Source organism: Lampetra planeri, chromosome 3 (genome assembly GCF_965212315.1).
Source record: "Lampetra planeri chromosome 3, kcLamPlan1.2.h2, whole genome shotgun sequence".
Taxonomy (NCBI): domain Eukaryota; kingdom Metazoa; phylum Chordata; class Hyperoartia; order Petromyzontiformes; family Petromyzontidae; genus Lampetra; species Lampetra planeri.
The window spans coordinates 20,480,404-20,504,825 of NC_136109.1; the positions used below are offsets into that span (position 1 = coordinate 20,480,404).

Sequence of the window (24,422 nt, forward strand, 5' to 3'; positions counted from 1 at the left end):
GACGACTCACAACAGCCTTGTCTTCTGGATGAGTGGGTGAAGCGAAATTTGCTGGATATACGTTATTTCTGTTCGGGGGTTTTTCGCCTGGAAAATCAATGGGAGGAATATCCTGTGTTTTATACCTCGCGCCATTAATAAAAACAATGAGACATTTTTCTATTCGTTTGTCGATTTATTTTTCATCAGATACCCAGTGGCTTACAATCACATAAATATTAACATTCATATCCAGTATATAATCAACTGTATAACATAACCATGAGAGATGGCGACGGACTGGGGAAACCTCATCCAACAGTGGATTGATCATGGCTGATGATTAATTAATAATAGAAAAATACAACAAACAGTAGAGGGCTAACATTTCAATTGATACTCTTAGTTCTTTCGGTAAAGTCACGTAGGTAAAAAATGAAATTAAAATTAATAAAAATAAAATAAAAATCACGACGTTTCGGAGGCAACACAAGTCTCCGTCATCAGGTGGGACCGTCACAGCCAGATTTGCTGCATCAAGTGAGGCAGGGATTCAAGATGCAAGCTCTTAAATACAAGTTAAGGTGGAGGAGAAGGGGGGGGAGCTTATCAGAATGTGGTAGCCAATGAATGGAACGTATCGGGAGGGGGGGGGGCTAAAAGAGAGCACGTGGTACAAGTGTACGTGGACATGCCTGTGCACAAGCACCTGTTGATGCACATGATAGAAAAGAACGAAAATGCCCATGTTTATACCAGTGTTGGCTGACAATAAAGAGAGTACTGTTAAACACTGGGGATGTTAACACTCGGTAAAGTAAAATAGTGCCTGTCAGATAAGATGGTCCAAAAATGTGTAGTTAAATCTTTTTTACATGGTTAATAACATCTTTCCAATGATTACTAAGTTTGTACCCATCATCACGGTTGAAATTATGTCCGTGTTTGTATATCTGAATGGATTCGTGTACAAACCTTTGATGGTAGCCAGAGGGTTTGCAGAGCACCTTAGTCTCGGAAAAAACAATATCATGAGAGCCCACCTCGTTGTAGCAATTATCGGCAACGGCGGAAGACTCAATTTTGCCGTGTTTCAAATCTGACTTGTGCTCGCGGACACGATCAGAGACATGACGTTTCGTTTCCCCAATGTAACAGTCACCACAGCTGCAACTCAGCTTATAGACTCCAGGGTATTGCAAGTCAAGGATGGCATCCTTCACAGATGGAATTAGATCACGGATTTTATGTACTGTACTGAATCGGACTTGGATCTTAGGTTTGTTTAAAATTTTGGAAATCTTTTTGGTCACGCCTGCTATGTATGGCAACGTGATAGTTTTGATCGGAGTTTCAAGTGGTTGTTCCTGTATGGTGGGAGAAACAGCTTGGCGGATGGTGCGTTCAGAGTATCCATTCATCCTGAGGGCCCGATGTACATGTCTTAATTCACTGGCCAAATCTAGAATTTCAATTGATGCCAACTTTTCATGTTCACCTGTAGCAATTCGTATCTGCACCTGTCCTTGCCTGGTAGACTTAGCCCCAAATGAGTACCTGTTGCAGTGGGAACATCAGCACTAGGCAGACAAAGGACGACTGGGCATGGTTCTGTCCATAACACACATTTCTGAAAGGGGGACAACGAGTGTATGTACCAGGGCCATGCAACTCATGGATATAAGTATTGTGCCAACCTTAATAGGGGCTTGCTAACAGCACCCCATTGCCCTTTAGAATGGGTAGGGAACCTATGGCCCGCAGGCCCAATGTGATCTGCGACTTCATTCCATGTGTCCAGCGGCTTCATTTCATACGGCCTGGAGTGACATTGAAGCTACCACTTCAAAACGGCGCATGCACAACAGTTATCTGTAACTACAAGCGTAATATAGCCACACTAATGACCTTACAACACTAATTTTAGTGCACTCCATCACTTTTATCACTAAGAAGACGTGATGAAGGTGTGTGTTAATATGTGGTTGCCCGCCAAAGCTATTTGAAAGTCCAGTTCGGCCTTTCAGTAAGCGAAACAATTCATCACCCTAACCCTACGGTCTCTGGTGTTCTCAAGGTTGACTCTGCTGAGTGGCTGGGCAGGAGGGAGGAGTAAGGCTCCTCCTACCTGACACCCACGGGGTGACTGGGCCAGGTTGTGCATGTATATTTAGCACTGTGCCTGAGCCAGGCAAAATAGTGGTGTGCGTGTGAGTCACAGGTCATGTTCTGGTGATGTGGTATAAACATGTCAATCCACTGCTGAATGAGCACCTTCCCATGCCATGTCAGTCGTGGAGGTTATGTGAACATACTTCACCACACTGGTAAGCACGGGTTTGTGAAGAGCAGTGGGCCCAAAACCAGTTCAGATATCACTCATCACTGCTTTTAGGCATTGCTGGGAATCGATCTCGGGTGGCCGGGTTCATGGCGCAATAAGCTGAATGTAATATTGATGTGGTCGGATGGCTGGGGGTTAGAGTACTGAGCTGGTACTGCTGAGATCCGTATGGAGGCATCAGATGCCAATAAGCAGGGTTCCCAAGTAGTTAATGGTCTAAGCCAGGCCACGAATGACTGCACAAAATAACCCTATAACATGAAGTTTGGTTTACACTTTATTTGGCAAAATTCGAGATATGTTCATGAAAAGCATGAATTTGACCGCCATGTGATTCTTTTTCTGTCGTAGGGCATATTGGAAAGTGCATCATTCTTTAGTATGTGGACAAACATTTTCAGTTGGAGGTACTGTATCTCAGAAGAAGTTCTGTGATATTAACTTCCGCGGACCATTGTCGAACACACACGATGTTTGCACTGCACTGGAGAGTTCCGAACATATTAGTCATCTTATGACATGATTCCGATCGCACGATTATAATACAATTGTGAAAGACAAAAAAAACATGCCATGTGAATAAATACAAGCACAGCAGTGTGTAAGACAAACATGAATATTTCAAATGGAAGAGGCACATTATCCAGTGAAGATAGGACAGATTTAAGTGGTTCCCCATACACGGACCTTGGATATAGGACATTGAACCATCAGATGATAATGACGACAGCTTGCATGACCTGTAGTGACTTGTCATGCAACATCGTGTTGCTGACGTGTCGTGGCATAGGTCTGCAGTTTAATTTGCCTGCGTTTCTACAAGTGCGATTATATAACTTTATAATGGAGCCTTTACTCACGTAATCGTCCAAGGCAATTTCGTTTTAGAGTATCGTAAATTATCCATAAAGTGAAGTTAAGTCTGAAATGAGACGAGGAATAGAGCCACGGGATTATAATTTCAATTTGCTGCGTAGGGCTGGTGTTGATTACAAATATCTCTTGGTAATAGTTATGTACAACCCTTGTGTGAAACCACTGCTCTGGATTCAGCTCCAGCAATTTCACTCAAGTTCATATATAACACATTCCTGCGGAGGGAGCTGGTAGGAACGCTGGGTTGCTCGGTCAATGGCCAGGGTCAACGGCGGCGTGGTGTATTCCGCAAATATGACCGACTGTGAGGGCGGGCACAAGCCGGCGTGAGTAGGTTAAACGTTGAGTTTTATAAGGGCACCACGGGGTGACCAGCCCCTCCCCACCCAGCCCCACCCCTCCCACCCCCCACCCAGCCCCTCCCCACCGTCCCCACCCAGCCCCTCCCCACCCAGCCCCTCCCCAATCTCCCCTACACAGCCCCTCCCTACCCTCCCCTCCCCACGCAGCCCCTCCCTCCCTACCCAGCCCCTTCCTGCACGACGGACGGACACGATAATCCCCTGTGGGCTGGTGTAACCAGGAGGGTCCTACCAGTATAACACATTCCTAAGGAGGGAGCTGGTAGGAACGTTGGGTTGCTCGGTCAATAGCCAGGGTCAACGGCGGCGTGGTGTATTCCGCAAATATGGCCGACTGTGAGGGCGGGCACAAGCCGGCGTGAGTAGGTTAAACGTTGAGTTTTATAAGGGCACCACGGGGTGACCAGACCCTCCCCACCCAGCCCCAGCCCTCCCACCCCCCCACTCAGCCCCACCCTGCCCACCCAGCCCCTCCTCACCCTCCCCTCTCCTCCCAGCCCCACCCCTCCCATTTTTGGATGCACGACGGACGGACGGACACAATAATCCCCTGTGGGCTGGTGGAACCAGGTGGTTCCTACCAGTATTAATTTTTACCAGGTAAGGCTCACTGAGCTATGTAGTTCTATGTCAGAAACGACCTGGTCACGAATAATAGTTCAACAAAGTGGCTTATCATCATGTGGGAATTTATAGCAGCCCAATACTATAAAATAATGTTTCTAAACGTGGAAAGAAAAACTGGAAGATCCGGAGAAAATCCACATAACCACGGGGAGAGCATGAAAACTCCAAATATACAGGCGTCAGGGTCGGGATCGAACTCACGACCTCCTTCATACCAGGCGAGGTAGTTAACATGTCTTCCTACTCACGCATATATGCAGTTATGTTTATCTACGCTGACAGCCCGAAGTGGTCGAAAAATCCACATTCCCATGGCAGGGACCAGCCTTTCCACAGCCACACCTCTATCAAGGTGTACTCTTACAGTGATGTATAGTATGGTATAATTGTTATCTTTCTTATGTAAATGATCACCGATATTTGAAATAGCTACATTTTAAAATCATATTTGCAAATATGAAACACGGATACTTGAAAACCCATATACACATTTGATCTCGGCAATTTAAAACACGTTACAGAATCTCCTGGGTAGATGTGTACACCCATATGCCTGGTCCCAACCATTTTAAAAGTATAACACGTTCCTTCGGAGTGGGCAGGTAGGCACTTGGTTGGACAGCGCATTCGTGCACGACAGACAATTATGCACGAAAGACAAACAAATAATCCCTGGTGGACAGTGTGGAACCTGTTGTTCCTACCTGTAAATTAACCGTACTACGCAACTATAAGTGTAGTGATGTATACAAAAGGAACTGAATTGGTGGTGGCACATGCACACATATAAACTAGGGATAATATTGTCGATCTTCGTAGTAGTCTTAAATTGTAGTCTACGACGTATTATTAAGGTACCATGAATGAACGTAAATGTTTTTGGTGAAATTTGGCTGGGTGGCTCAGGACGAGAATGCTGGCGTCGAACATTAAACTTAAATCGTGGGTTTGAATCAAAACATCCACCCATAATGTATGTGTAGTAACGCTTATGACTCGTTCACACCGGAGTTGGAGGCACACTTGTTTATTTAACACCACACGTTGTGACATACACACTGAGGGGGTATCGGCCCCCTCACCCGTCTATCTGAGGACACACCTCTAGGCTAACCCTAGCCTGCCTCTGAGTCCTCCTCTAATGGGCTAGGGGAGGCTATCTTGGCCCGACACTGGTCAGTCGGGCCCGGTACCCAGAGTCCAGACCAGCACTGGCTCTGGCTCTGGTACCACGCCACTGGCTCGAGCCTGCGCGGTCCTGATAAGGACGGCGTGCCAGGGGGAGACCAGGGCTCTATCTAGGACGTCTTCCGTCTCCTCTTCTTAGCTAACACAACACTCCCGAGCCCCTCGATACATTCCCCTTTTATACCCAACCCCTCCCCGAGGGGTGGGGCCCCGGGGGATCATAATGACCGAATCGACCCCCCAGGGTGTCTGGCGCGGACGTCGCAGAGGGCACCTGCTCGTGCACACATGTAGCCCCGCCTACTGTGTTTGTTTACCATAGGCTGCCATGCATAACGGGCTCTCTGTAACAGCCCTACATCACTCCCCCCCACATAGCATGCAGCCGTCCCGGCTGCCAACATACAAAATTTTACAATAAAGGTGCCTTCACCCCCTGACGTGTGCCTCACTATTTTTGAACCATAACAGGAACCAGAACAAGACACAACAACAAGATGAGAAACAACCCGTCGCACCCCCCCGAATAAATACGAATTCCGTAAAAAAAACAGCTTATATACAACCAGCAGGGAACCCACCCCGCACACACAACAAACGGTGAACCCAACATATGTACATCCGAGGAGCGGGAAACACACCATCCACACAACAGCCAATAAACACAACAGCTATGTACACATTTTCCGGCCTCACAACAGTTTGCGCATTTTAGCGCGCGTCCTTGCAGCGGGCCCCTCACACGGGGTAACCCCGCGTGGCGGACCATCAGGTGGCGACTGTCCGTCTTGAGGTGAGCATTCCTCTGACTCCGCGTGACCCTCGGTATCCGCAGGAGGGGTGATCGGGCGTGAGCCCGTCACTCCTGATGCCCCTGAAGGTGGCACAGCCGGCAAGGCATTAGGTGAGAGCGACAGAGACGGACCCAGCAAGTCGGCCGACCCCCCACACGTTTGGCCACGCGCGTGTGAAGTGGGGTTGTGTACCGCAGCGAAGGGTTTTAATCTGGAGGGGTGCACGAACCATCGCCGCTTCCCCCACTTGATGCGCACGCACTGCGGACGTAACACCTCCACCACTTCCACAGGGCCCCGCCACGGCCGCACAAGTTTAGAGGAGGTTGCCAGTGGCACCTGGGGGCAGTGCAACCATGCCTTGTCCCCCGGCTTCCACTGCAGCATGTGCGCTCGACTCAATCTGAGGCGCTCATTTGCCTTCTGACGGAGGTCAGAGTTTTGCATTGCAGCATCCCGTGCCTCGGTCAATTTGTCCAGATTAAATTTAACGTGGTCAGCCAGATTAGTTTTTCCCTGCGGCACGGGGATCCGCAACTGGGCACGAACAGGCGGGTCTGGTTCTCGGCCGTACATGAGGTAAAAGGGAGAAAACCCCGTAGCCGCATGGGGTGCCATCCGGTACGCCGCCAAGACCCCCTGAATTTGTAGGTCCCAATCCGTTTGCGAGTCCGAAACTTGTTGTGATAACATGGACGAGATGGTGCGATGCAAACGTTCGACCATCCCGTCAGTTTGTGGGTGATATGGGGAGGTCCGAATTTTCTTTGTGCCCAGGAGATCGCAGACTTGTCTGAGTAGTTTACCGGAAAAATTTCTGCCCTGGTCGGTCAGCAGCCTCTCCGGAGCATCTTTGTCCAGGACATAACCCTGAACAAAGGCCTCCACGATGGCTGCTGCCGACTGGTTGGCCAAAGGCCAGGCCATAGGCCAGCGTGTAAAATACTCGACACCCGTCAACAAATATCTATTCCCTCTGGGGGTGGCGGGGAATGGTCCCAAAATGTCCAGAGCGACCAGCTCGTTTATCCTGGACACTTTGATCGATTGCAAGGGCGGGTTAGACTCCCGTGCCGGCGGTTTGCGTTGTGCACATTGAGGGCACGATCCCAACAAATCCCCCACATCCCTCGTCATGCCAGGCCAGTAAAAATCAAGTTGCAGCAAGGCGAGAGTCTTTTGGGTCCCCAGGTGTAGGAGGCGCTCATGAGCGGCCCATACCACCCTACCCCGCAACCCAGTAGGGACAACCAGCCGATGTCGACGTGACTTCCCGTCCCAATGCATTAGCAGACCTTGGCACATTTCCCATGCGTCGGAACCACCTCTTTTTCCCCCCGCCGCACTGCCAACGCGACGTCGCCACCCGAGGAGGGAGACATCCTCCATCTGGAGGCGCCCCCATTCAATGACGGGCAACCCCAACAGGGAATCTTTGCCCTGTTGTTCGATCGAATTAGGAACCATTGCATCGTCGTCGTTGGCGGCCGCCAAGACAGGTACCGATGTGTCCCCTGGAGGCCTGCAACGTCCAGACCCCAGGAGGCATGCACACTCGGAGGTGGTTGGCAAGCGTGACAGAGCGTCCGCGTTGGTGTGGCGAACGCCCTTACGGTATGTGGTTTGGAAATCGTAATCCTGGAGGACCTCCAACCATCGGGACAATTGTCCCGATGGCTGTTGAACCCTCAGGGCGTACTGCAGTGCCGCATGATCTGTGCGGACGGTGAAATGCCGACCGTACAGATATGGGCGATACTGTTGGACGAAATGGACAATTGCCAACAGTTCCCTACGGGTGACACAATACCGTTGCTCCGCTGGAGACAACACCCGACTGCCGTACGCAACCACATGTTCCACGCCGTCAACCACCTGGGAGAGCACGCCCCCAATACCCGTGTTGCTCGCATCGGTGTCGAGCAAGAACGGTTTTGAAAAATCAGGGTAAATCAGGGGAGGAGCGTTTACCAAAGCATCCCGAAGGGAGCAAAAAGCAGCCTCCTCCTCCTGACCCCAGCAAAACCGAACCCCTTTAGATGTTAAAGCATGTAGGGGTTTGGCGATAGTCGCAAAATTAGCGACGAAGCGTCTATAATACGACGCAAACCCAATAAAACTCCTAACCTCTCCCACTGAGGTGGGAGTCGGCCAGGAGCTTACACACTGCGTTTTGGCGGGATCGGTAGAAATACCTGAGCGCCCCACGATGTGCCCCAAATAACGCACCGACTCGCGTAACAAATGGCATTTTTGGGGCTTAAATTTCAAATTAGCAGCCCGCATCTTTAGGAAAACCGCCCGCAACCTCTGGAGATGTTCCTCAAAAGTTTTGCCAAAGACAATGACGTCATCCAAATAAATCAGGCACGACTCCCATTGCAATCCAGCCAAAACCAATTCCATCAACCGCTGGAAAGTTGCCGGCGCTGAGTGTAAGCCCATCGGCAACCGGTTGAATTGAAACAGGCCGTGCGGAGTACGGAAAGCAGTTTTAGGCTTTGAATCATCGTCCAGAGGAAGCTGCCAGAATCCCGAAAGTAAGTCCAATGTGGAGAAGAATCGCGCTCCCGCCAAGGCGTCAAGCGATTCGTCCATCCGTGGGAGCGGGTATGCGTCGGCAACCGTAATTTTATTAAGGCGCCGAAAGTCAACGCAAAACCGCAACGAACCGTCCTGCTTCTTAACCAGGACGATCGGCGCTCCCCAAGGGCTGTTGGAGGGAGAAATTATGTCGGCGGCTAGCATGTCATCAACAGCCGATTTGACATGGTCCTTTTCGGCGGGACTCAACCGAAAAGGATTTTGGCGTATTGGCGCGCTGTCACCCGTATCAATATGGTGACGCAGCAGATGAGTGCAGCCCAAATCGTATTTATCCCGACTGAAAACGTCGGAAAATTCCCTCAGTAGTGTCTTAAGACGTTGGCGCTCTAAATTTGACAGGTCCGTCGATCCCGCGCAAAGCGCCTCGAGCCACCCTTCATCGCTGTCTGAATGTGGTCGCGGTGCAGGGGCAGCGCCGACATGACTCGCGACGGGTTCCTCACAGGGCACCGGCGTTGCGTGAGCAAGCACGGTCCCCTGTGGGACCACCACCGTCTGCGAGCCCACATTGAGGACCGCGATGAAGGGTTCTCCATCCCCTCTCACTATGGTCTGGGCCGGGAGTAAATTAGGTCCACTGACCCCGGCCCTAGACGGTCCCAGCAAAACCCCTTGAGCCCCAATGCCCTTAGCGAAGGGCCGCCGAAGTCTCAAAGGAATTAACATTTGCGCCCCCGGAGGAACGCGCACCGTTCTATCTACGAACGCCGGCACCGTCGCGAACGCCGTCCGGCTCGTAGCGGGGGATGGCAAAAACGCCATGCGTCGGCCCGATGGGAGCTCAATGCATCCCTGGTCGATTAATATCCTAATCGGCATTTTGGCCAGGAAATCCGTCCCCAGCAGGCACGGAACCGCCAGCGAGGAGGAAACAAAAATCGGCCCAGATAATTTAATATCCCCGACACAAATTTGGGCTCGAATTTGTCCGATGATGCCAAGTGAACCCCCGTTAGCAGCAAAGAATGGCACATTAACAGGCATCAAAGGACGGCTCTGGGCAGGGAGAATGTTATAAATCAACTCCGAAATAATGGTCGCCGATGCTCCTGTATCGACCAAGATGCGAACCTCCACCCCATCGATGTGACCCACAACGGCCGACGACCCCGACGACGCGGCTACAACCCGATGGGCCAACACGGACCACTGGCTGGGTTCAATGTGAGTACCCAGAGCGGTGCGTGTTGGTGCCATGGTACGCGATATTGGCCCCCCCTTCGCTGCGGTGTTTAAGTGTGCGACGGGCGTGTGCGTGGGCCAAACGTGAGGGGTGCCGCGACTCGCCGGATTATGATGGTGGAGCTTGTGACGAGGGCCGGCGTCCCGTTGAGGTGTCGTCCCGCGCTGCCGAGGAGAGCGGCACCCCGAGGCGACGTGGCCCCGGATGCCGCAGTTGTAGCAGCGTGGAAGCGCTGGTGGCGACGATGGACGTTGTAGATGGCTTGAACCGGCCCGGTCCCCCCGCGCTCCCGCTCCGTGCTGCCGTCGATGGTTGATGGCGCAAACCTCTTCCGCCGGGAGGGTGGCCGCAGCGACGGCGCGCCCACTCGCCGCCTTGCTGGCCTTCCGTCGTTGAGAGGACAGGTTTGCGTGGAGGAGACGGGCCGCTTGGAGGGAGCACATTTCTGCATCGTCCTGTGCGACAATGACGATGTCTAAGTCGTCCGCCAGCAAAAGTATCTTTTCTGTCACCATGGCGTCGATCCCCTCGTCGTCCATTCGTGGAAAGGCTTCCTTTGCCAGCGCCAGGAGGCTTGTACGGTATGCCAGGGGCGACTCCTTCGTCCCCCGCTGGCGATCGTAAAAGAGTTGACGACAGTCCGATGGTGGCCCATACACAGCGGACAGCACTTGCATCGCCTCCCGCAGCGTGGAACGCCTCTCCTTCGTTGCCGATGTTAGTGTGGCGAGGGCGTCGCTGTCGAGGAGTGCTGGCAGTGCTCGGAGAGCCTCGGCGTCTGTCCACTGTGCCATCTCCTGGTGAGCGAGGAAGCGCCGCTGGAAGCCGCCCCAGTCGCCCTCCTCGCCCACAAATTCTTTGAGTGGCGGCAGTCGCTGATGTAAGGCAGCGGCTGCAGAGGACGATCGCGCTCCCTCGTCTCCCTCACTCGACTCAGCGTCGGCCCGAAGCAGCGATGGCATCGCCGGTCGCACCCGTGGTGACGCGGCAGGTACTGTACTCCCGCCGTTGGACGCGATGCTTAGAGCGGCCACGCCCTCAACAGCAGCTGCGGCGATGGCGGGAGTTTCAAAATGTTGCTCCGTTGAAATGGCGGGAAGGCGCTGTGGTCGTTGGCTGCTGTCGCCTCGTGGCGGTCCCGCAGCCCCCAGCCGTGTGATGTTATCGAGCATGGCGGCTGCGGCGTACAGCAGCTCGGCCAGCTTCGCGTGCGCCTGCCTCAGCCCCTCCGTCGACGGCTCCCCTTCCTCCAGCTGCTGTGGCGTGGATGCACCCAGCCCCGGCTGCTCGATGGCATCTTCAGCCGTCTCGGGCTCTCCAACTGCAGCGGTGTCCTCCGCTCCTGGTACTCCGACTCGAGTCGTCCGGCGTGTATCCATGTTCGTACTTTGTTTCACTTCTGACGCCAGATGTAGTAACGCTTATGACTCGTTCACACCGGAGTTGGAGGCACACTTGTTTATTTAACACCACACGTTGTGACATACACACTGAGGGGGTATCGGCCCCCTCACCCGTCTATCTGAGGACACACCTCTAGGCTAACCCTAGCCTGCCTCTGAGTCCTCCTCTAATGGGCTAGGGGAGGCTATCTTGGCCCGACACTGGTCAGTCGGGCCCGGTACCCAGAGTCCAGACCAGCACTGGCTCTGGTACCACGCCACTGGCTCGAGCCTGCGCGGTCCTGATAAGGACGGCGTGCCAGGGGGAGACCAGGGCTCTATCTAGGACGTCTTCCGTCTCCTCTTCTTAGCTAACACAACACTCCCGAGCCCCTCGATACATTCCCCTTTTATACCCAACCCCTCCCCGAGGGGTGGGGCCCCGGGGGATCATAATGACCGAATCGACCCCCCAGGGTGTCTGGCGCGGACGTCGCAGAGGGCACCTGCTCGTGCACACATGTAGCCCCGCCTACTGTGTTTGTTTACCATAGGCTGCCATGCATAACGGGCTCTCTGTAACAGCCCTACATATGTAAAGAGTTCATTGCCATGCTTAAATCGGCCAATTAGTTTTATTTAATCAAGCAAACTCAAATTAATCGTGATTATATTCTTGGTTCTTTCGGTAAAGTCAAGTAGATACAATAATACAAATGTATTCTATCTACGTGTCTTACTGAAAGAATAAAGAATATTAATTCCTGCAGTTACGAACGTTAAGTCGAAATTTAATCGCGATTAGTACTATTTACAGGGCAGTAAATGTCTTCCCTCCTGGTGGATGCTAGAAGCGAATTTATTTTGGGCAACGTCATCCGTTGCATGGCGCACTGGCTGTAAGTTCTCAATGAGTTTCTAATATAAGTTGGCAGTGCTCGATGTACCGCCCTGCCAATTAACGGAAGCTCCAAAGCCACTCCATATAGGTCCTAAGGTTATATTTGTAGGAACCTCTTGGTTACACCAGCCCACAGGGGATTATTGTGTCCGTCCGTCCGTTGTGCAGGGAGGGGCTGTGGGGAGAGGAGGGTGGGGAGGGAGGGGCTGGGTGGGGGGTGGGAGGGGTGGAGCTGGGTGGGGAGGGGCTGGTCACCCCGTGGTGCCCTTATAAAACTCAACGTTTAACCTACTCACGCCGGCTTGTGCCCGCCATATTTGCGGAATACACCACGCCGCCGTTGACCCTGGCCATTGACCGAGCAACCCAACGTTCCTCCCAGCTTCCTTTCACAGGAATGTGTTTCTACTACCTAACCTTGCTGGTCTTTAAGTTGATAACTAACAAGTATTACAATTTCTATTCAGAGCACCGATACAGCGTCTGAAACCGCAGCCGACATCGTATGTAGTACGGGTAGGAACCTCCTGGTTACACCAGTCCACAGGGGATTATTGTGTCCGTTCGTCGTGCATTAAAAAATGGGAGGGGTGGGGCTGGGTGGAAAGGGGACTGTGATTAACGCCCCCAGATTGGTTGAAGTGCGTCACGTGACCGCGAGCTGCCCACTTCGTGTTGTTGTGGTGCACCCCGCACCTCGGAGGCCCGAGAAGCAGCAAGATGATGGCCACAGCGCCGGAGACGCAGCCACGGAAAGCTGACGGTCGATCCACACACACGGCTCACTCATACGCGGCTCAGAGGAGACGGATGAGTGAGAGTGAGGCAGAGCCGTGCTCCATCCATTGCTGCCCTGAGGGACCCCTGTGCTCTCCACTGCTGGCTGAGGGAGAGCCCCACTGTCTCCACTGCTGCTTTGAGGGAGCCGGATGCGCTGTCGCCACCGCTGCCCTGAGGAAGACAGATGCACTCCACTGCTGCCCTGAGGGAGCCAGATGCACTGTCTCCACTGCTGCCCTGAGGAAGACAGATGCACTCCACTGCTGCCCTGAGGGAGCCAGATGCGCTGTCTCCACTGCTGCCCTGAGGGAGCCAGATGCACTGTCTCCACTGCTGCCCTGAGGGAGACAGATGCACTCCACTGCTGCCCTGAGGGAGAGCCGTGCTCTGTCCGTTACATTAGTACTCGTTTTTTTTGGTGCTTAATCCATGGCTGGATGAAGGCCCATCGCACGCTGTGCGAGTGGATCGTAAGGATTTGCTTGACCAGTGTGTTGGGGGCCGCCGCACGCTGTGGTTGTTGGGGGGCGCCGCACGCTGCAGGCTGTGGGATAAATATATATTTTTATTTTGAGTGGGGACAGTCAGGTGGAATTTATACTGGGGGAAGGTCGGGAGGGGCTGGTCACCCCGTGGTGCCCTTATAAAACTCAACGTTTAACCTACTCACGCCGGCTTGTACCCGCCCACAGTTGGCCATATTTACAAAATACAGCACGCCACCATTGACCCTGGCCATTAACCGAGCAACCCAACGTTCCTACCAGCTCCCTCCGCAGGAATGCATTTATAGTAACCACTCAAGTTTATAAAATGAAAAAAAGTGTAGAAATATCCACACGGTCACAGATGAAAGCATGCGAACGCCAAATACAGGCATCGGGATCAAACCCATGACCTGTATATTAGGAGGCAATTAACATCCATCACCGTGGATTTGCATTAGCAAGGATCGACTTTACGTTGCAAACGGTACAAAACAGGTAGCACAGACAGGAGCAGATGCAGGAAATGCTTTATTCTTATGCAAGAGTACGCACACGTGTCAGTATATATAATGCTAATTGCACTAAACATTTTTGACGGAACATTACTGCAAAAGGTTTAAGTGCATTTTCCAGGCTGAACGTGTAACAGTCTAGTCAAAATGGTAAAGTTTCAGGCACTTTAGTGATTAGGAACTGGATTAAACCATTGCATTTGTATTATGCATAATTTCTGGACCAGACAACCAATGTAGATCTACCCAAGGTCAGGTTACCGTCTAAAATTGAATAACCTCTTGCAGTGACTAAGAGAATAGCAGAATGAAAATGGTGTAGAGTTCAAACATTGTATGCCTGTTGAAACAAAGCAGCAATCAGTCAAGGCATTAAATTCGATCCTTGGTGCGAATTTAATGTATGCAGTCATGTAATCGGCTGTTCTCTGCAACTACTTAAAAGGTGCCGCCATCCACAAACTGATGAAAGACGCAGGCGTTTGGAATGACCTCAGGACGTCAAGGGGAGCACATGAACGTTTTTCGCACTGTGTAGCAAAGTGCTACATTTGACAAATGGGCAGGATAGGCAACTCAAAGATGGCCAATGAATTGGACTAGATACACCACTGCAGGAGATGAGCTTTGTCAAAATATGGGTCATTGTATTCCTGCCGTCGTTGGCAGTATGAGAACTTTATCAAGCAGTGGATAAAAGACAGGTTTTCCCTCTTCATTTACAATGACCTTGCACAAGTCTCAGGAGCACGTACAAAAAGTATCAAAGTATTTCAACAACCTGCTGAATAGTTTTATTTGAAAATATCACATATTTGGAAACCATTTCAATATCACACCATTTTCCAAAAGCAATCGGAGCAAAGAGCAAAAACAGAAAGTTGTCAGTATGCATTCACCAAAATCAATCATTTTGGGATTTATCTTCTTCAACAGGTGCATCTCCTGCCTCCACCACATCAGCTGTGCCTCCAGTCTCCCCAACTGGTTTCGTGGAGATTCCTTCCACGCGACGCAGGGGCCCCACCATCCAGCCCCCGGGGACGTTTCCAGCCACATATTCAAGCACTCCATCCAGAGAGCTGCTGACCTGGGCCATCTGCTCCTTGCTGTGCGTCAACAGTTGCTCTGGGATATCCTGTGAAAGTGCAAAGTTAGTTGCCAAGTGTGGCAGTGTCAAGTTGTGGTAAACGTGATTGAGATCAAAACTAAATATTTTTCAGACAAAAGGAAAGACGTTAAGACCAACTGGCCTTTGTCCAGAAGCCACCATAGCCATCAATTATCCAGCCACACATTCTATCCAAGACAACTTAAAATGGGCAAGAAGTTCAATACAAGTACCTTGAAAGAGGTGGTATTGCGGAAGGCAGCAACGAGGGCCTCTGCATTTTGGCGGACGCGCTGCGCTTGGTCCTGCACATTCTGTGGGAGGCCACGGACGTTGGAGGCGAGAGACACGCACGACGCGTGCACCTGCTGGCTCAGGGCGCGAGCCATCGCCAGCGTCCGGGACTCGTCAGACTGCAAAAAGTAAGGAAATTAGTGTAAGTTATGGTAAAGAATCTCACCAGGGAGAAATGGGTTGGCACTAGACAAATGACAGAATCTACAAAGAGAAGAGCAGTATAGGACAATATTAGGGCAGGGTTGCCCATTTTCAGCAATGAAGACGTTTAACAGCTTTATTAGCATTAGAATGGGGACAAGTGCATGGGGAAAGGTTGGTTTTATAGCCCTGCATTAAGATGTGGCTCGAAAATGAACGTTCAACATAATTACAAATGCATCATTACTAATACAAGCCAAGAATGAGTATCCTGCACATGACGTCACTCCACATGCCACACCCCTCCCCAATAACAATTACTGGGTAATGTCACACCACATGGGGCAACCCTCCCCCCTTAATAATCATGAGCCGAACAATTTATCTAGTGAATATTTCAGATTTATTGCAATATACAGCAGTCCTTGGAGGGGCAAATAAGCTCGTCTTAACATGGTTACCTGAGGTTCTTCTGCACCTGCCCCATCTGCCCCTCCAGCTGGCTGGGTCTTCTTCCACTGCTGCCAGGAGCTCTGAAGTTTTTCTTGCACCAGTTGGCTTGAGGAGTCTAAATGGGTCTTGGCATATTCAATCTGCAAAAACGGCACAGAAGAGAGGCATTGGGCACAGGAGCAGAGTGCATTGCTATACCAAATTATGTAATATACAAATTCAAAACAGGATATGAAGTTGTGCTGCATAGATGGAATAAACGGACGTGACCGTACCAGGTTCACAGTGTGCTGCAGCTGCGATATGGCATCTTGGCTGCGCAGCTTGGCATTGCGCAGGCGGGTCACAGACTGCTCGTACAGGCGCTGCCGCACTTTGGTGGACAAGCAACTCAACTGCACATAGTAGCTCTGGGGCTCCTGCCCAGCCACAAGCTGCCCCTCTGGTACTGCAACCACAGCTTCCCCTGCAACATGGGAACATAAGACAGGTCTAAGAATGGGTGCACACCTAAAAAGGCAATCATTCGACTAATGCAAGAATCGTAATGCTGTCCAAAACAGTAGAATGGGCACGCAGCAGGTCACGTTTTACAAAATTATTCTCCAAAGCTTCCTACACATTCCCAGGTTGTAATGACCATCATGCCAGTTACTAGAGGTAAGAAACCCATGTGCACAAGATTGGACAGCATGAAAAATGGAGTTTGGAAATCCATATTTGGCAAAGTTTACACACATCTTAGTACTAGGCGCATATAAATGTCGTTAAGGCTTAATTGGCCTGCATCGTTAATTGGCTCGTCAGTTAGCACACCATCATGAGACCATGGAGACAAGTTTCATTCATAGCCATTTAAAACATCTGAACTGGTCCCAAGTCACCCACCTTCATAAACCCAAACCAACCAAACGATGGTCAAACAACCTCAAAGACCAATAGCCTGGGTAGCCACTTGGTGGATTAACGGAGGTGGGAGGGTATAATTACCAGACTTTCCTTAATATCATACCCATTCATACCACTTTAGAAAAAAAGGCATAACCATCACAACAGCTTTCAAGTCACTGGCAGAACAAAACCAAGTAGCCACATTTGTACCCACCAGACTGCTCGGGCTGTGCTCCGTCCAACTCGGAGGGCGGTAGGTAGTAATCAACGTACTCGTCAGTCTTGCCGAGTGCCGAGTCCACGCCAGCCGTCACCAGCTGCCCCACGCGGCTGTTCATCACCGTGCTAACCCCTCCTGACACCACGCCCTTGGTCATCTCCACCCCACCCGACACCACGCCCTTGGTCATCTCCACCCCACCCGACACCACGCTCTTGGTCATCTCCACGCTGCCGTTCATTACCCCCTTTGTCATCTCCACCCCTCCCGACACGACCCCCTTGGTCATTTCAACACCGCTGGTCACCACGCCCTTGGTCTTGTCCACAACGCCGGTGACACTGCTCGTCACTGTGCCCATGGTGGCACCAACCATTCCACGAGCACTGGAAGCCACCTGCATCGTTAGAAGATATTGTTTATACACAAAACGTGCCGAGACATTTGGGGTACAATTTATTCTTACGTCAAGCACCAATTGCTGCCGCTTTAAATATTGAACTTCAACAGAAACCCTGCAGAGACTCAAAAACACTTTGGTAATGCTGCCATCAGCTGTGATGAGTGTTCTTTTCTGCAGCTGGTTTTATTGCATCCATAACCCCCTACTTTCAATGTATCCCTGTTAGTGTTGTTTCTTGGTTGGCTTCCAGTTCAGGGAACTGCTCCAGCAATGGAATACATGACATTATTTCTTTGCCGTTGCATTCTACCACAATTGTTCTAGTGCAAGAAATTGCTATAGGTCAGGAAAACATGATCAAACATGACTGGAAATGCCTGTGGGTCAGCAAGTAAAAAAAAAAAAATTCAGAAGTCAATACTATTTCAGGTATATTTTGCATAGCGCAATCTTAGACAGTTTATAGACAAAATAATAGAAACGCCCAGCAATCATTCTTCCAGAATTGATCAAATGCAGGAGGATTCAAATATCCAACACCAAGTGCCTTTCCAGTAGCAGCCAACAGGGGGCATAACCACTACAGCTATGGTCTCATTTAGAAATGCCGTGCGAGGCAGTTGGTTATTTTTTTATTAAGTTGTGTACACGTAGACAGTTAAAAACAGGCAATCTTATGTCAATATTGGCCCTAACTATGGAAGTCAATTTCCATCATAGCCCTAGGATTTGCAAGAGGTCAGTGCCGCCTTGATCGAGCATGGGGACCCATATTTGACTTAAAAAAATCAACCATTAACAGTTCTGGGTTCGGAAATAAGCTCAGTGCCCATCAGCACTCAAAGAAAAGCTCTTGGGATGTAAAATGGGGCATTTTATAAAAAAGTTCCAAATAAACTTGTGCAAACATAGGTTTTTGGATCAGATCACGTTATTTATAAATGTGTCGCAACCCTCCACCACCGACACGGCCAAACAGTACAAAGTTTCACTTTTTTAAAGGACAAAATAATTCACTTTTTTAGCCCACCGGTGTGCTGGCCATGACTAATTAGAGAATCCATTGAAATTGAGAGAAATAGAAATAACTTCAATCACTCTGACAGCTACAGGTTTAGTGCGGCCTGGAAGCAACAGGAGAGCTTCACCATTCTTGCGCGATGAAGCTGATTGTAATTATCAGCTAAACGTCGTACTCAAATTAAAAAAATTTACCCGTAAAAACAAAGTTGTTCCACTATAAATCCTTTATATGCGTGGCATCGTTTTATTTTATTATTCATTTCTGTTTTTCTTGAGTAAACATTTTGGAAATTTTTTTTCACGAAAATAAATTGTCACGCACAAAGAGTCTGTGCAAAATGTCAGCTCGTTTGGATCACAGGAAGTGGGTTAAAAACGACCGAAAGATTTGCACGGTTGTAAGCGCGCAAGCAAGCGAACTTATTATAAAGGATTTAAAAATGCTGTCGATTCTCTCTTCAGCACACTGGTTGGCTAAAGTGAATTATTTTGTCCTTTGAAAAAGTGACACATTTTTTACTGTTTGGCCGTGTTGGGTGGTGGAGGGTTACGACACATTTATAAATAACGCGATTGGATCCAAAAACCTATATTATGAATAATATTGGTCGCGAAAGCCTACGTGTTAAATTGTGCAAACACACCACATTTAACCACACTCGTCTTAAACTGCGACGCAAACCACACATGGCAACAAATGCTCAGCCTTTAATAGTGTTGGCCAATTCAATGGACCGCACCTGTTCTGTAGGCTGCTGCAGAATGGGCAGCTTCTGCTCCAGCTTGTCGAGCCCCAGGCATGCGTACTGGTTTGCGGTGGAAACTGGAGATAAATGCACACCAATTGCCATGTGTAAAGCAATGTTTTGTTCACCCAATTACAGAATACCATCTGATAAAAATATAAACCACACGTATATCAATAAGAGGTATGCAAGCAATTTTTTTAACCATTATACAAGGTCTCATTTGCACATGGAGGCCAATAAAACTACGTTGCGCAAACCGTATTACGACAGGCCCAGGTTGCCATTTCATACACGGTCAAAAGCTTCAATGTGTAAACTTTGGACCGTTTGACTTTTGATGGGGCTATAGTGCAAGGTTGTGTAACACCATGCAATTTACACAGGATTAGCAACCTCGAGATACACCAGTGATGAAATTGAGCCTGCAATAGTAGTAAAAAAAAATCTAGGGTAAAGGACAAAGCCATGTAATCAGATCCTGCAAAATGTAACAGTTCTAACATCTGTCAGTTCCCTGGTACTAACCAGATAAAATTTCCTCCAATCACTTTACAGAGTCAGACCATGAGAATTTAATTAACTTTGCCAAGATCACGCCAGCCAGTTGAGACAATTATGGTTCTCATTATACTTCACCATGCATAGCATAAAAGTTCATGGTAGAAGAATTAGTGAAGACCACGTTGGAACGGTTTATAAAAAAAAGGCATGTCAATGACGATAACGAAATGGTTACACAATAATCCAATGTATAAAAGTTCTATGGTACAAGGATCATTGGCATGGGACCACACTTAACTACTTGAATGAGATTTTCTTCAGCCATGTCAAAGTATAGAACATATTTTCAGCATCAATCTTAAGGAAGACAGAGCCTTTGAAAATTCCATTGTATCATTACTAAGCAGCCACCCCACCAGACAACCACTTGCAACGTCCCATTTCTTAATTTGTCTGCCAAAGAGCAAGTCCATGGCACAAACTCGGTCCATTGCATCCATTCCCTTTCCTACCGTACCACTCCAAACTAGCGTTTGAGCCAAGTTCCAGGATGTTTTTTCCCCTCCCCTGGCAGCTAATGGGATGCAGTTGTCACGAAACTAAAATTTAAACTTTTAACCTTCGAGAGAAAGGGTGGGGGGGAACTTGGCCTCTGCCCACAAGGTCTACCGACTTCCAAATGGCAATCCAATCCCGCAAGCATCAGAGCTGCACCGATTGCCAGAGGGGAAAATTTTCAACCTGGCAACACCGTGTCTAATTTTAGCACCGTCACCTACTAATCTGCAAAACAATTCCGAGCAGTCAATGCAGTGCTAGCATGATCAAAGTTTAGTCAACTAATGTGCAACCAGCCAAACATGTGGAAGTGTTGGCCATTGTGACAAGGCCCCCCCCCCGTATGTAAAGCACAGTACAAGCACTAAAAATTAACCCGTAAAAACAAAGTTTTTCATTATAAATCGTCACGCACGAGTCTGTGCAAAATGTCAGCTCGATTGGATCACGGGAAGTGGGTTAAAAAAACGACCGAAAGATTTGCACGGTCGTAAGCGCGCAAGCAAGCGAACTTAATATAAAGGATTTAAAAAGGGTCCTGCAAATGGGGGCAGAGGCACTGTCTTGCACAAGGGCTCATGTGGCAGAGGGGGTACACAGCTGGTGCATCTTTTAGTCATCAACCAGTCAACCATTAGCACACGAGTCTGTCCCAGTGGCCACCTGTCAGCTAGTCTTGGCACTTCATGGCCTCCGTGTACCTGGCCTGCCACAGGCGCTGTAGTGATGTCACCATCCCTTAGTGGTGAATGGCAGGCATTGGTGCTGCGTGGCCACTCACTCTGAGGCTCCAGCTTGTCCACCAGGGGCTTGACAGTGGTGGCGGCGACACCAGCGACCGTGCGCACGCCCTGCTCTGCCACCTCGCACACCGACTTCACGTACGGGTGGTTCTCCTTGGTGCTGCTGTAGGCAGATGCCATCATTTCGTACGCAGAGCTCAGCAGGGGCAGGTTTGCCACGCGTGACATGATGCTCTCCTGTGCAGCCTGGGTGTAGAAGTTTTTCAACGGTTAGTCTTGCAATTAAAATGCATGTTACAATGCAACAAAATGTGAAAACTCCTTCAAATTATTTTCAGCAAAACTCTACCCCCAACGCACAAACATCATAATTTCATTATATTACAAATCTATAATGAGCTTTGAGCAATGCAACCCTTCACGTCAAAGAACAGCCCATGGGGATGCAGATGTTCGCCACTAGAGGACTTAAATTGACCTTTGGTCCACAAAGCAGGGAGGGAAACTCCCGTCCTTAAACTCATAAACAAGCTGACAATTTTGGACCCAGTTTTAAATCGTAGGCGGCTGCCATAATTTGAACCCATTCTCAGCAATGTCAGCGCACCACTCAAACCTGTAAGGTTTTCAAGCAATAATGCACATTAATACTTTTAACTTTGGCAAATGTTACCATTCTGCATCTCCCTGCTCAGATGGGACGTTAGAGGCAGCCCCGAGCCAGGTGGCAAGGAACTCAATCCCCCCCCACCCCCCAGAAATGTGGGTGTAATATATCCACAGCACGACTGTTCACTCCACAATGTGGTACTTGTTTTAGGGATTCCTGCCCGAGATTTGAACTTGCATCATTCGTATTGCGAAACAAGTGGCGATATGCCAATGACCCCCCCCCCTCCAACTATAGAATATGGAAACTAACGGCATTCATTTTAAGGCTTCAAGGACTTGCAGGAGGCGAATGTTAAAAGAGAGCTCCAACTTCGACATTCATACGAGAGCAATTCATGCCCAAAGCATTTCAATTAAGATTATAGTTTCTTAAATTGTACAAGTTCATCTACCCCATTAGCACGAGAATTTCCATTAAATTTACATCCAATTGTCAAACATCATATTAAGAGTCTACATACATGGGGTGTATCAGATTTTAAACAATTTGTGCTTCCAGTGTTCTTAACAATCTGTACGAGCGTGTATGTTGTGGGGTAGCGATTCGTTCGCTATTGGAGTCCTAAAACAAGCAAATCACACGGATATTCAAACGGTCCAATCCGTACACATTCAGGCAGCCCTTGCAAAGCCACCGCTGCTTGGGACCCTCTCACGACCATCAAAAGCCTCTGGGATAAACGCCTTCTGCGGAGCTTGAAATGTTCCTTACCGGCTGTTCAACACCAGCATCAGGAGCAATTTCAGCAACGTCAGCCATTTCTTAGTCTGAGAAAGTGAAAAAGTCAGTCGCATTAAAAAAAATCCACAATCCAAAACTAAACCATCCTAGATGTTTACAAAAACATTTCGACCAGATATTTGTACTTGTCGATTTGCCAATTGGCAACCACCACGAGTGATGAAACATGGTCGAACAACTCCCGCATGGACACATATCGCGTGCGGGATAAAGAGGCCTTCATCCAACAGTGGAGCCCCACATTAACAACGTAGTACTGGGTAATTGTACAATACTATTGTGCAAATTTATATTCTTACTGTAAAAATGTACAACCCTCTTGCAGACTTTGAAATTAAAAGCTACACTTATTTGGGAAGGGATTAGTAACGCCGACCCTAAATAATACAAAGGTGGCGTCAATGGACAATAAAATAGCAAAAGTTGATCAAATCGCTGTACTGGACAGAGCAAACCAGAAAACCCACAGGATGGAGCCACTGCCCCTCAACCGCGATCACATTCTTACAAGGTTTTGATCACGCCACAGACAACATTGTAGTTTCACACGCGTTACAAACACCACATAAACTAAGTATAACGTTATAACATCCAGTGTTAGTCAATATGGAACGTTTGTTTCACCATCGAATTGACTTACCAAGCCGTTCCCAGCTCCCCTTAGTTACACAGCGTATAAAACAGGGTTAATATAAAAACGCAAAATAAGAAATTAGTGATAACGACTGGAAACTGAACACAAGTTATCTAAGGGACGGACATCGTGGTTCGCACTGTAAATCTCAGTGTTGGCAGCGTTTCAAGAAAAGAAACTTCCACAAAAGATCCAGTACGCCAACGTCACTACACACGTGTTTGTAAAACATGTACTTAGTAGGGTACATATACACACCAACTAGACCGTTGTAATGAAACCACACAGCAAATCCGGCGTAAACTAGACAAACTCTGTTAGTACTCTGGCGAGACACTTTAGAAAAAAACATCTAAACAGTTACGGTGAAAACTCCACCCCCCTCCCTACTCCAAATCCTCGCAAACTATTACCACGTATAAAGAAACTAAATCAAGAAGTTCCCCAACACAACCCTTAGCCAAACACATCTCCCCCCCTCCACTCCACACACACCACGTCCAGGCCCTGCTAGGGCAAGGTTTGGCGTTGGCGAGACACGGAAGGACAACTTCGTCACCAGGACCCATGGCACAGCAGCAGCACGAAACGAAACAGACGGAGAGAAACTTCCACTAAAGCGGCAATCGACATCGTCCTCACCCCCCCAAAACACACAAACACGTCGAGTGAAACGAACGACTGACGACGGCGTTTACCGCAGAGTTTGCTGCCCGCAGAAGCAAGACGACACTCAACGACTGGAGCGAGATGAGAGCAGCTGCATCAACTACGAAAGGGCGGAAACAAAATGTGTTTGAACGACTTGAGGCTGTTGCGCCCCTCCTATTTAAAGCCCCAACAGCCACGAGTCACGGCCACGTGTCCCCTCGCACGTGGTCGGGGGAGGTTGAGTCACCACGCCCCCCCCCCCGCGCCCCTCCCCTCCCACCCCTCCCCCGCGCATTCGATGAATTAATTGACGATTTTTTTTGTTTGTTTGTACCGACCAAAGTTGTGAACCGGTTTCGCTGGTACTGTCTGATTTGTATCGTCGCCTCCGATAAACGTGGGGGTCATCAGCCGCAATTGAGCCGTGCCACTGCTCGTTAAACGCCACGGATTCCGGTTGCGATTCGATTAAATACCACGATTGTTGTTTTTTGTATCCTGCTGTGGGTTTTTATGGGCTCGTATGGTTTGTACTTTTGTCAGATAACGCACAATAGTAGTTTTAAGAGATTGTAATAGTGTCGTGATTTTACGATTCCGTTTTTTTACA

The 24,422-nt window shown here is 49.2% G+C and overlaps 2 protein-coding genes across 2 annotated transcripts; both read right to left on the reverse strand.

The window, feature by feature from the left end:
* Positions 1 to 6,117: 6,117 nt before the first annotated feature.
* Positions 6,118 to 11,452, reverse strand: LOC144740748 (uncharacterized). The gene is made up of 2 exons (XM_078623499.1): positions 10,065 to 11,452; positions 6,118 to 6,250 (listed from the first exon to the last, which is right to left on the reverse strand). Exons 1-2 carry the CDS (start codon positions 11,337 to 11,339, stop codon positions 6,236 to 6,238), a joined length of 1,290 nt encoding a protein of 429 aa, XP_078479625.1. The 5' UTR covers positions 11,340 to 11,452; the 3' UTR covers positions 6,118 to 6,235.
* A 2,570-nt stretch (positions 11,453 to 14,022) lies between these two features.
* Positions 14,023 to 23,988, reverse strand: LOC144740732 (perilipin-2-like). Its single transcript, XM_078623496.1, has 9 exons — positions 23,860 to 23,988; positions 22,498 to 22,553; positions 21,152 to 21,359; positions 19,303 to 19,385; positions 17,131 to 17,533; positions 16,301 to 16,491; positions 16,034 to 16,165; positions 15,368 to 15,547; positions 14,023 to 15,161 (listed from the first exon to the last, which is right to left on the reverse strand). The coding sequence occupies exons 2-9, from the start codon at positions 22,543 to 22,545 to the stop codon at positions 14,928 to 14,930; spliced, it is 1,479 nt and encodes a 492-aa protein (XP_078479622.1). The 5' UTR covers positions 22,546 to 22,553; positions 23,860 to 23,988; the 3' UTR covers positions 14,023 to 14,927.
* Positions 23,989 to 24,422: the final 434 nt, after the last annotated feature.